The 12,075-nt window shown below is 54.7% G+C and overlaps 4 protein-coding genes across 4 annotated transcripts; 1 reads left to right on the plus strand and 3 right to left on the minus strand.

Moving 5' to 3' along the window:
* Positions 1-365: 365 nt before the first annotated feature.
* On the minus strand, positions 366-1,317 carry HMPREF1541_07463 (uncharacterized protein; the record flags this gene model as incomplete). The annotated part of the gene is made up of 3 exons (XM_008721787.1): positions 366-641; positions 764-1,089; positions 1,143-1,317. 3 exons carry the CDS (start codon positions 1,315-1,317, stop codon positions 366-368), a joined length of 777 nt encoding a protein of 258 aa, XP_008720009.1.
* Positions 1,318-2,332: 1,015 nt separating this feature from the next.
* On the minus strand, positions 2,333-5,763 carry HMPREF1541_07464 (potassium/sodium efflux P-type ATPase, fungal-type; the record flags this gene model as incomplete). Its single annotated transcript, XM_008721788.1, has 5 exons — positions 2,333-2,596; positions 2,662-3,000; positions 3,046-3,474; positions 3,531-5,217; positions 5,270-5,763. 5 exons carry the CDS (start codon positions 5,761-5,763, stop codon positions 2,333-2,335), a joined length of 3,213 nt encoding a protein of 1,070 aa, XP_008720010.1.
* Positions 5,764-9,299: 3,536 nt separating this feature from the next.
* Positions 9,300-9,863, plus strand: HMPREF1541_07465 (uncharacterized protein; the record flags this gene model as incomplete). The annotated part of the gene is made up of 1 exon (XM_008721789.1): positions 9,300-9,863. One exon carries the CDS (start codon positions 9,300-9,302, stop codon positions 9,861-9,863), a length of 564 nt encoding a protein of 187 aa, XP_008720011.1.
* Positions 9,864-10,183: 320 nt separating this feature from the next.
* Positions 10,184-11,699, minus strand: HMPREF1541_07466 (uncharacterized protein; the record flags this gene model as incomplete). The annotated part of the gene is made up of 2 exons (XM_008721790.1): positions 10,184-11,548; positions 11,598-11,699. 2 exons carry the CDS (start codon positions 11,697-11,699, stop codon positions 10,184-10,186), a joined length of 1,467 nt encoding a protein of 488 aa, XP_008720012.1.
* Between the last annotated feature and the right edge of the window lie 376 nt (positions 11,700-12,075).

Below are 12,075 nucleotides of genomic sequence, written 5' to 3' on the forward strand. Positions count from 1 at the left end.
CGCGTTTCAGGTGTTGAACGTAGTGTCGACACTTCCTTTGCAACTTCATTTGTGGAGAGCTCGTTGCTTGGACCCAACGTCCGGGGTTGACTGTGGCCTCAGTATGGGAAGAGGGTCGTTGCATGCTCGAATGTCTCAAGGAGTACAGCTATTGTAACGTCTGCAGCTTCGTAGAGAGGCTATGATATTCATTGCCTTCCACCTGTGAATGACTAGAAGGCCAAGTGATGCGGGATTGACCGACGGTGGCCCTACCAACACACACCTGCTCACAGTACAAGCAGCATGACACAGCTAAGTAACACAACCCCATGAAAGTAAACTGCGCTCTCTCCACGCCGTCGTCCTCCCCCATTCCCCACGACCTACCCCTGAATTCCCTGAACCAGCGCATCGCCCAAAGCGTTGAAGCGGGGATCATTCTGGAACTCATCCCTGCTGCGCGCCTTCCACGCCGCACCGTCTCTGCCCGGCACAGCATCCGCACCGCTGAAGGCAATGTACATGACATCCGCCTCGTCGTGGCCGCTCTCGTTGGACATGCCGTCGCCGAAGCACAGTCTTCCGAGGCCGAGCGACGCCTCGCCAATCACCGAGTGCTGCCCGTCGTTGCCGTTCTCGTCACCCCATACGCCGAAGAGCTGTGGTTCGCGGTGTGTGTTAGTACGATCATGTGCGGAGAGGGAGGAGGGGGTGGGAAAGTAAAGATCAAAAAGCGGAGAGAGACACGCATTCGACGAGATGGAAGTAAGTAGGAACGTACCAGCTTCCCGTTGCAGACCACCGCCATGATGCTCAGCGGTTCGATGCCGTGATCCTGCGGCCGGAAAGTGCCGAAGCCAGGCAGATTGCCGGAATTGTCGTTGCCGAAGACGACGAAGCTGTGGAGCGAAGCGTCAAGGTCCGAGATGCCGTACGTGGAGACGATGTTCTTGAACGACGTCTGCCCTTGGGTGTCACCGCCGGAGTTGCAATCAGATCCCGGTCCAAGGGCGCCGTCACAGTCTACATCCATGTCGGCGAGGTCGCGGCCGGGGCCTTTGATAAATACAATGCCTGGGTTGGCGTTGTCTTTGCAGTAAACGAATCCTGGGGTAGTGTCAGCTCGCTCTGGAGGCGGTATCAGAAGGGCTCGTACGTACCTGATCGGCCGCCGCCGGAGTCTTTGTCGAAGAATGAATCACTGATGGGATTCTGACAGTTTCCCGCTGCCTGAATGCGGTTGACGAAGCTTGCCAGGTTTCCGGGAACGGCCTTCGAGGCCACTAACTGGAGAGCCATCGCCATGCAGGCGCCGAGAAGCTGCCACTTCGCCATTGCTGCGGTAGGTGAGAAGGTTTCTTGAGTGAAGTACGATTCAGTGGCTGGGGAGCTGTCATGCGAATAGAGCTTGATCTTCCAAGAGCATTGGAAATCTCAGCATATATACCGACACCGCGCAGGATCATGCTCGTTTTTCTTGTGAGATGCCATAGTGCGGACAAACCCATCTCCATTGTTGTTGCCCTGTTTCAACAGGCGAAATCTGTGTTGTACCACCACCCCCTGAGCCACCCCCGAATAACGACTCGCCCGTTGGTTTCGGCCCCCTCTAGATAAATTAGAGTTGCAGTCGTTTTCTTCTCCGCAACTAAGCACAGCGTCAAGGCCGCCTTGCAGGGCTTGTTCGTGTAGCACAGCCGCAGCGACGATCGCGTAGTCGTTGCGGGGGGCGATGTCGCTACGCATTCATGTCCGCGAGGCGACGGTCAAGCAGCTGCAGAACAGGCATCAGGCACATCGCTGGCTGGACTGTCATTGTTATGTGGCTGAGGAGATATCAGACGACGACGTAGTAGGATCCATGTGACACGAAACGCGCCGACGAAAGTGGCTGATGCGTAGTAATGATGATAGGTACTGCCTCCCACTGGCAGGCTGTCTGGGCTGCATTAGGTAAACTTGGCGTCTAGAAGAAGGCAACCCATGCCGCCTGCTCGTGAAGCCTAGCGATTTGCCCCCACTATTACCCAGGTACGACATCGGCCCTCGTCACTCCGCACCCAGAAGATGCTACAGTAACAACGTCTCCAGACAAAACAGCCGTTGCTCGCCCGCTTGCTTCGCTCCTTCCCTCTCATAAGCCCCGGTTAGTATAGTCAAGCAATGCTCGATCGAACGAAAGCTGAGACCGCGCGAAGATGGGCTGTCTTGGAAGTTGGGCTGCTTCCTCTGACGAGGTAAATTGCTCCTCAGGCCCAAACATACATCTGTTATTGAATGCGATTCAAGACTCAAGAAGCGACCGGTCTGGGACCTCTACATCAGTCTGTCGATACCCCGATCGTTTGGCTCACGATGCCCGGGAAGGGTACTTCTCGTCTTTGGTAGGCACGTCCACGTCGCGATCGCTCTCGCTGGCGTCGAAGAAGTCGCCATACGCCCGCTTCTCGAGGTCGTCGCTAGTCTGGCCCATCTTCCTGGCGCGGCGGCGGAAGAAAATGCGCTTGCCCCACTTCCAGGTTTCGATGCCGGCGAAGAAGAGCGTAGCTTCCACGAACACAATCCCCCACTCCCAGGAGATGCCGGTGTGTTTGAAGACATCGTGGTTGAGGACCTGACAACGACTGGTCAGTATTGGTCGTGGCTTTTGATAGGGCCGGACCAAACAGGGGCACTTACGGGAATGTATAGAGTTGGAAAAATCGTCACGAAGCCGGCAATGATGGCCCAGAACAGGAAGGGATTTCTCCACACGTCGTACATCCACTGGGTCAAGTATTTTTTGCTCTTGGGTTGCATACGGAAGAAGCTGCGGCGCGTATTGACCATTTCCCAGGCGAGAAAGAGGGCGAACCATGTAAGCGACACGAACGTGGTAGCGCGAGCGCGGAAGACGGTGTCGCATTGCTCAGAGTATGAGGTGTTGCAGCCTTCCCCCAGGTTGCCATCGCCGAAGCCATAAAGCACGAGGAGGAAGGAGGACAAGCATAGTGCGGACATCCAGAGGCCATAAGCAAGCTGTTTGTGTTAGCTCTAGTGTTTTTGATTCTCAGATGGACATACCATGTCAAAGCAAACTTCCCTAGTGAATACCCCTACTTTCAGAGGCATTGGTGGTCGCTCAAGGATATCAGGTGCCGCAATCTCCAAGCCCAAGCCCATATCAGGCATCCCAGAGGTGATCATAATAATCCACATGATTTGAACGGGTGCCAGAGGGAAGACCGACAGGCCTGTGCTGTCTTTGAATGCCAGGCCGATCAGGAGCGTACAGGCTTGTGCGATGTTTTCGGCCAGAAGATGCAAGATAAACTTCTGGATGTTGTCAAACATGCGCCGGCCTTCTTCGATGGCGTTAAGGATTGAGGCAAAGTTATCATCGGTCAATACAATATCAGCGGCGTCTTTAGCTACGTCTGAGCCAGCCATGCCCATGGCAATGCCGACATCAGCAATCTTGAGGGAAGGGGAGTCGTTGACACCGTCACCGGTCTGTATAATAGGTTAGCGTGTCCATCATCTAACGTACTGGATGTTGATTCACGCACCATGGCCATGAAGGCATCTCTGCGACGGAGGGCCTCGATCATGCGGACTTTGGTGTTTGGCGCACAGCGAGCAATGACAAGCGGCAGCACTGGCAACCGATCCAGCTCTTCATCAGTCAGCTTGTCGAACTCTTTGGCAGTCATCACCATGCTCTGTGCGATAGTGGCCGAGACCTTGTTCATATCTGGCAGAATGTGGACTTGCTTGGCAATGGCGCTGGCAGTACCGGGGTGGTCGCCAGTGAGCATATGCACCTTGATACCGGCACGGTGGCACCGCTTGACCGCGTCAGCAGACTCCGGACGAGGCGGGTCGTACAGGCCGATAAGGCCGCGGAAAGTCAAATTACACTCGATGTCCTCTCGTGTGGGAGGCCCATCTCGTGAAGCACGTCGGCCGTCACGAGGATTGTAGTCGCGGCTGGCAAGGGCAAGAACACGAAGACCTTGGAAAGCCAACGCCTCCATGACCTTGAGTGTCTTGTCCTTTAGGGAATCAGAGAAACCCACAGTCTGGCCATCCTCCCAGATAACCGAGTCGCAGGATTCGAGGACTCTTTCCACAGCGCCCTTGGTATAGATCATTTGCGCCTGTGTTTGGCGATCTTCGAAGATGACTGACATTTTCTTGACGTCTGAATCGAAGGGGTACTCGCTGACCTGCTTGTATTTCGCCCCCTCGCCGTCGACGAGGCCGTGTCGGTTACGGTCAAAGCGGGAGGCAAAAACCTGTAGCGCGATTTCCGTAGGGTCTCCCAGGGCAGTCCATTCGCCATCGTTGTTCTTGTGAACCCTGGCAATGTTGCACAACCCTGCAACCGCAAGGAACGCCTCAAGATCCTCATTGTTCTCCAGTAAACTACTGGCTGAGGTAGATTCGTCATCAGTGAGCGTCTCGCTCTCGGAGAGGCCTTTAGTAGGAACCTCAACCGAATGTGCCAGGCTGGAGGCTGTCGGGTCAAATGGGTTATTCGAGATGCCCACAGAGTAGGTGCCGCGGTTCGGAATCCATACTTTTTTGGCAACCATTTTTCCTTGCGTCAAGGTGCCTGTCTTGTCCGAGCAAATGTCTGTGACAGCTCCAAGCGCTTCGAGTGATTTGAGATTCCGCACAATGACATTTCGCTGGACCATGTGTTTAGTTCCTACCGCCATGGTGATGGTCAAGACCACAATCAAGGATGCAGGAATCATGCTGAGACCTGTCGCGACTGCGTAGATAATAACCTCAGCTCGGTTCGAGAACTCGTTGGCGGCCAGAACGATGATTGCGCAGACAACAGCAATACCGAACAGAAGTATTGCCAGGCGGGAAAGCTTTCTTTGTAGAGGTGTGCCCACGTTGAGACCGAGAAAATTTCCAATAAAGTCGGCCACCGTCAACGTCCAGGCCTGCGCAAGGTGTAGGGGAGATGCAGTGCCGTCGTCGCGACGTTTGACCGGGCGACGTCTCGAGTCCTTCTGTCTCAAGCTCTGCGCGATCGATCCGATTTCCGTATACATACCAGTTGCGTATACGATACCGCGGGCGCGACCTTTAGTTACAGTTGACGAGCTATAGGCCACGTTCAGTCGGTCACCTGGTCCAGTATCTGGATCAAAGACCGCTTCCTCCTCCTTGGCCACAGGAAGAGATTCACCAGTCAAGAGCGCCTCGTCTGTCTCAAGATTGATGGATTCAACGATCCTAGGGAGAACGTTAGTGACAGTGAAAGTGAATATGATAAGTCCAGACATACCTGAGATCGGCCGGAACGGTGTCTCCAACCTTAAGCTCGACAAGATCTCCCACCACGAGTTCGGCTGTAGGGATGTTGATGGTGCTTCCGTCGCGGACGACATTTGCGGTGGGTGAACTAAGCGAGCGCAAAGAGTCCATAGTCTTTTCAGCCTGATATTCCTGCAAAAACCCCACGATAATGTTCAATGCGATAACGGCAGCAACCACACCACCCTCGATCCATGACTTGATAGCGAAAGAGACTACCATGGCCATGATGAGAACCAACATCATGGCATTGGCGACCTGGCGAATAAGAATCTTGATAGGTTGAACACCAGGCCCATCCTCGAGTTCGTTGCGACCAAATTCATTCAACCTCTGACTGGCCTGTGATTTAGAGAAGCCAGTCTGGGCGTCGGCCCCGAGCTCTCGGACCAAAGTATCACAGTCCAGAGCATGAGCAGGCTTGCTCATGGGCTTGTTGCTTTGCCCGGAGACGTGATTATCCATGGCGTCGAGGTTTCAAGGTGGAGGAAAGAACAGAGACTTACCAAAGCGCTGGTCAAGACCGTAAATACGATTCAAAGTCTGGCGGATAATGCTGCATACCCAGAGCATTCCAAGACAGTCGCAAGCGCTTGGCGCCAGTGATCATGCAAAGGCGGTCACATAGGTACGCAGTAGTACGTACGCCGTTGCTTTCACCATCGATGGGTGGCGCTAATGATCAACAATACTGCCGTTTGCAGTATTCCACCGTCACCTACCGAAGCACCAAAGCCTTGACAGCCTCGCGGTTTAGACCGGACCAGTGAAAGGACAACCCCATGGCACGGTTGCACGGATGCCCAGGCAGTCCGGGAACCAGTAACGACAGGGAAAGGATTCAATGTAGTGGAACACGATCGGCGGCAGCGTTTGGGGAGATTTTCCCATCTCGCGGTAGGCAGTGTTGCATCTGGCAGCACCTGCCAAGCCAGAGACTTCCGTCTTCCCGCAACCCTTGGCTTGCGACCACTAGCTGCTAGATCGTCTTATCAGCTGTTGAAATCTTCGGTCGTACGTTAATTCGCGGATTTGTCTCCCTTGTTGCCTTCAGTTATGACTCAACAACGAGGAGTAGCATCGGTTTCGGCCTGCTCTTGCCCACCTATCTTTGACGGCTATGCTGATGAGCAGGACCCAGCCTGGTACGAAGGCAATCGACCGATGCCGGAGTCATTGGCAAAGTCAGCAGTCCCAAGCTGGTCGCTCAGGAATCGGGGAAACCGCATCATCGGTGCCCATGGGCATGTGATGGCACGGAGCCTTACTAGCCTCGGGCGACCTCTGACTTGGGAGACTAGGTGCAGTGGGTCTGAGAGTAATAGATTTCCGTTTATTGCCTTCGAGCCGCCGACAACGCCCGACGTGACTGTACTGCTTCGTCAACCATTGTGCTTGAGCTACAAACGCGAGACATTCGTGCTGCTCTTCTGGTAAGCCACGCAACATCATCGCGCAGAGACCGTTGACCAAAACCTTTGATATCGAACGTACAAGGGCGAGAAGAGTCACGCAGTGACGAATGCTAAGCACGCGAATGATAGCCGCCTTCCGTCGTTGTCGAGGGATTCTAGAACTCTTGCAGTCTGGCATGTAGTGCGGGACTGTGACACCCTAGCGACGGCTATCGGGTATCCCGCTTGCCGATGGGGCTAAGGCCACTCAGCCGGCCGCCAAGACAATTTGCCAAGAAACTCCACCGAACGCTTGTTGTGTGACAAGCAAAGTACGGAGTAGGGGAGACGGTTCCTTTATGCACGTGCGGCAGTTGTGGATGGGTGGGGGTTGCCAAGATGCGTGCCGAGTGTTGGAGTTGCCTATATACAGATACGTACCGATACAGAGCAGTGGTTTGATAACTTTGAGAAAAGATCGCGATGATTCTGGTAGCGGCGGAAAGCTAGCACTCGCGGAGGGGCCCTCGAAACGCTTTTCTCATCAATGATCGCAGAGACCATGATTCTTGGCCATGATTTGGACCTGCGGCAATAACTTGTAAGTACGCGTTGTCCCGTGAAGGGGTTCACCGGACGTCCTACAAGAACGGCAGGACGGAAGAGGGAGTGCTTAGCTCGTTTGGCTGTTCCCCGGTGCTACGCTACGATTTGGATCTAGGGACTGCTACGGAGACGACGCTATATAGATGCTGGAAGCGGACGAGGAAGTGAGGCTGACAATGGCTTGCATTGGCAATTCAGACTATGTACAGAGAGCCCTGTGCTGCGCCTGCCTATCAATACAGCGGGGTATTCACGACCACCCAACTAAAAGGTGGCTTTCATCGCTAACTAAAGCAAATGTGTGCGTATTCAGGGTGTTTAGTTTGTCTTTGGGTCGTCTGTTCGACGCGTCCCTCATTGGCTTTTTTGTGGTTTCTTTTGGTTTTCTGGTTTTCATGGTTGATGAGAGTAGACAGGAGTGATCTGACTACAGCTCGGTTTTGTTTTTTTGTGGTGTCACTTGCCCGCGGGTCATGCGGCAGCTAACAGAGTTGGTCGGCTGAAGATCTCGATTGTTCGTTGCTCATTTGCTCAGTATTCAGTGTTCAGTCGATGGTTGGTAGAAGCCCTCAACCTCTTGTGGATTCTTGTTCAATTCTTCTGGTAAAGCGAAGCTGCTGTATTGGCTTGTATGGTCTTTTTTTAATTTTGGGTGGAAGATTCCGCACTTGTACTCGAGATGGCTCTTCAAAGCTGACGGGGCTGACTGAGGTTGACGGACATTGTTAGGTATCATTCACTGTGTATACGTCTTTTGGCTGCCACCTAAAGGTTACGGGCTTTTTGCAATATCACAACAGGCCCACAGCGGGTGAATGTCGAGGGGAAAAGCGCCGTCTAGCAGCGGAATCGAACAGCCTCAAGCATGGGAACTCACCCTCTCAGCTTTATTTCAAAGTATTTAAAAGAGCACTGAACTTGTGACTCTCCGCCGCGGCACGATTGCCATTTCGTCGCAGAACAAACACGCCAGATGGTACAATGGACGAAAAACGAAGCATATCCGCTTCAGGTAGATGCGCTATTCCACTTTTGGATTCTCTGGCCAATAAGAGCACTCGGCTCCACCCCCTACACATTGCACAGCCATGCACAACTCTGGTAGAGCGTGGAGCATAGCAGACTGCGATGCTTGGAGTTTATCGTGGTCGAAGTTCTGTACGCAAGATTTCGAGCTATACAATGTCTATTTTTCCACCTGAGGGAATTCCACTGTTCAGTGTGGCGTATTGCCGCCTTAGCACTATTCAATGTAGACTGGCATGTGGCAGCTTACTCGAAGGCCGGCGAATCTTTGAGACGGCTTTTACAGCTCGGGGGCAGTACAGTCGATGCCGGTGTCAATGGCAGGATCATACCAATCGCTGACCAGGGTGGGCTGCCAGCTGTTGCGATAAGAAGGACTTCAAGACGACGTGTATGCCACTAGTTTGGTCAATCACCTTAAACGCAAGAGAAGGGTATGCGATGTTATGACAAGCACCAATAAGCTTCGGGCTGTAAAGTCTGGTAAATCCCAATCCCTGCAGGCTCTCACGGCCTCAGCCGAGTTCACTAGGCTAACTGGTGACCGGAAGTCATCTGCGACGTAGTCCGATCAGCAACGTGAAATGTCGATGTGCATGACGGTGTATCGAGGCCGCTACAAATGTCACTGTACAGACCGTCGACAGTAATAACCGACAGGAATATCCATTACGTCCGTAAACGCCTTCGTCGTGACAGTCGGCGCAATTTTCCCCACAGACTTCAGGCTTCCCCAGGCACGAACGTGGAATACGAAGACCTAAAACGCCACGAAGACCCCCTATTGGCCCGCTCCCTCACCATCTACTGACCAACCTGGTCAAGACCGTAGAGCATCGGCATACCGTGTAGTGTTGGAAATGTCGTTCATGGGTGTCTCCGACAAACATATAAAGCTCTTGCTCACATCGTGATGAAGCACAGCACGCCTAATCACTAGTACCTCTCCGTCCAAACATCAACACAGCAACTACGATGACCAACACCGTTCTCAGCCCCGAAGCCCACCCGCTCTCCTCCGCCAACATCACCCTGACGCCTACACTATTCTTCCACGGCGACGGCCTCACCGCCGCCCAATTCTACACAACCCTCCTCCCCTCCTCCACCATCACCTCCCCCACCACCCTCCCCAGCCCCGACGCCTCACCCACGACCCCAGCCCCAACAACCATCCACCTCACCCTCCTCACCCACCCCTTCCTCATCATCAACGTCCCTCCCTCCGACCCCAACACACCCCCACCCTGGACGCCCAACGAATCTTTCTCCTTCACCCTCACCGTCGACACGCAAGCCGAAATCGACCAGCTCTGGGACGCGCTGACCGCCAAAGGCGGACAGCCCAGTGACTGCTGCTGGTGCAAGGACCGCTGGGGCGTGAGTTGGCAGGTCGTGCCAAGGTTGTTGGTGCGGTGCATGCAAGGAGCCGAGGGGAAAGCGGCGCAGAAGGCGGCGATGCAGGTCATGATGGGCTGGCGAGGGGGGAGGAGGCCCGATGTGCGGGAGTTGGAGAGGGTTGTTGGGGCGTTGGCTTGATGATGGGAAAGGGAGAGGATGTGGACAGGTTGGTAGTGGGAGTGTGCGCACGCGAGGAGACTGGGCTGGACTGGGCTGTTTTGGACATAGGCTGGGGAAGGGACTTCGAAAGAGGATAGCAGGGAGATATGGGGGGTTGGGTGCTCGGGGCAAATGCATGACAGTAAATCTTGTGGTGATGAAAGGCAAGGTCCGTTTTCATATTCTTCATTCATGTTCCAACTGGACTGTTTAGCAAGTGTCTCCGAGACATCATGTGCGCCGCTGCCAATAAAGCTCGATTCCCATCCCATCAATCCAACACAGAACCCAGGGCGAGCCTATTCCTCGCGCCGAGGCTCCCACCCCCATGCCTCATCCGCATTCTTCTTCCCCCTCGTCTCCGGCACCCACCAGGAGATGAACACAAAGAAGAAGGCTGCGAAGCCCGCAAAGATAAAGTACGTGATCCCTTTGCCCAGCATCTCATTGACCACGGGGAAGAACTGCGCCACCACAAACGTCGCGATCCAGTTGCTCGCCAGCGCCCAGGACTGCACTGGGCTAACCGCTTCAGGGCCCACCAGCTCGCTCGCGAGGATGAAAGGCACGGGGCCGAGACCTGTGGAGAAGGATGCGACAAAGCAAAGGGTGGCGACGGCGGAGAGGACCGGGATTGAGGCGCGGATGCCGATTCCGAGCAGGATCGACGACGTACCCATGCCGGCGACGGAGCCGAGGATGCAGGCCTTGCGGCCGAACTTGTCTGGGAGCGGCGAGCAGGAGACGGTGACAAAGAGGTTCAGGACCGAGACCAGGATGTTCAGAAGCGCGCTCGATGAGGTGAGGAGTGTCGCGAGCAGCGAGACGCCGTACATGACGATCGAGTTGATGCCGCACAGCTGCTGGGCCGTCATCACCATGATGACAGCAAAGACGGCAGGGAGTGTTTTGCGGTTGCTGAACACCTCGAAGATGCCCATGTTGCGGTGTTCGCTCTTGCCGTGGGCCGGTCCGGAAGCCGGAGACAGGAGACCCTGTTCTTCAGGTGCAGCGTATCCATCTTCAGCATCCCACGATGAGGTTTCCTCGGAGATATCTACGCCTTCGCCACGGATACGCTGAAGGCTAACTCGCGCCTGCCGTGCCTGACCGTGCTCTGCCAACCAAGTAGGGCTCTCCCCTGCAAAGAGCAGTCCGATGAATTGCACGCCGCCAACACCACCCGCGGCGGCCAGAATGATACGCCACATCTGTCCATGGCTCAGAAAGTAGCCGAGGAGCTGCGTGACGACAATGCCGGAGCAAGTCGAGATTTGTGTGAGCGCCCCGAACATACCTTTCTTCCCAGGAGGAGCGACTTCAGAGATGAAGAGCGGCACAACGACAGTCGCCGAGCCGGCCGCCAGGCCTGAAACGAAGCGTCCGACAGACATGACGGCAATGCTTGGTGCGACGGCGGTGAGCAAGCCGCCTACAAGTGCGACAACAGACGCGATCCGCATTGACAGCAATCGACCGTAGCGCGCCGAAAACGTGCCTGACGAAAGCGCGCCAAGCAGGCCGCCGAGGGTGTATATGGATGAAACGAGGCCGATCTCAAGCGGACTCATTGGAATGCACTGCGGCAGCGTCGAAGACGTCGCATCGCCCTTTATGCGTTCTCGCTTGCATGTGATGACATCTTGGGGAGCATTGAGTTCAGCCTGGATTGTTAGCCGAAGCTCTTCAAGCGCTGGGCGGGAGGGAGCTCACGAGGTGGTAGCCGAACAGAAACGGACCAAGTGCTGCAGTAAACAGCAGATATACCAAGCGCCCGGTCACTTGCGACAGCTCCAAGCTCTTCAAGAGAGCCATGACCCTAAGACAGTACTATATTTGATATTTCAAGCTGAGAGCGTAGTGCTTTCGTCGGCTCTTGACGCTTGAATCTTGCGAATCGAGGGGCAACGGCTTTGGTGTCTGGAACCCAGCTTTGGACAGAAGATTCGCGCGTTCTTATCACAACCTGAACTAGAACTTGACAAGGGGGCAAAAAGTATGATTGTAGGGCCCACAACAGCTCACAGTCGACTTTAATGAGGATCAAAGGTGTTGAAGGGGTCTGCAGAATCAAAGGCCGCACTGACGCGACGGCTTGGCGTTCAGGCGCCGGTACGAAGCGAGGTTGTACGACAAGGCAGCTCGTCGCCTACCGCCGCGTACACGGCATGGCATCGGCCTAGGCAGACGC

Source organism: Cyphellophora europaea, assembly GCF_000365145.1.
Source record: "Cyphellophora europaea CBS 101466 unplaced genomic scaffold supercont1.7, whole genome shotgun sequence".
Taxonomy (NCBI): Eukaryota; Fungi; Ascomycota; class Eurotiomycetes; order Chaetothyriales; family Cyphellophoraceae; genus Cyphellophora; species Cyphellophora europaea.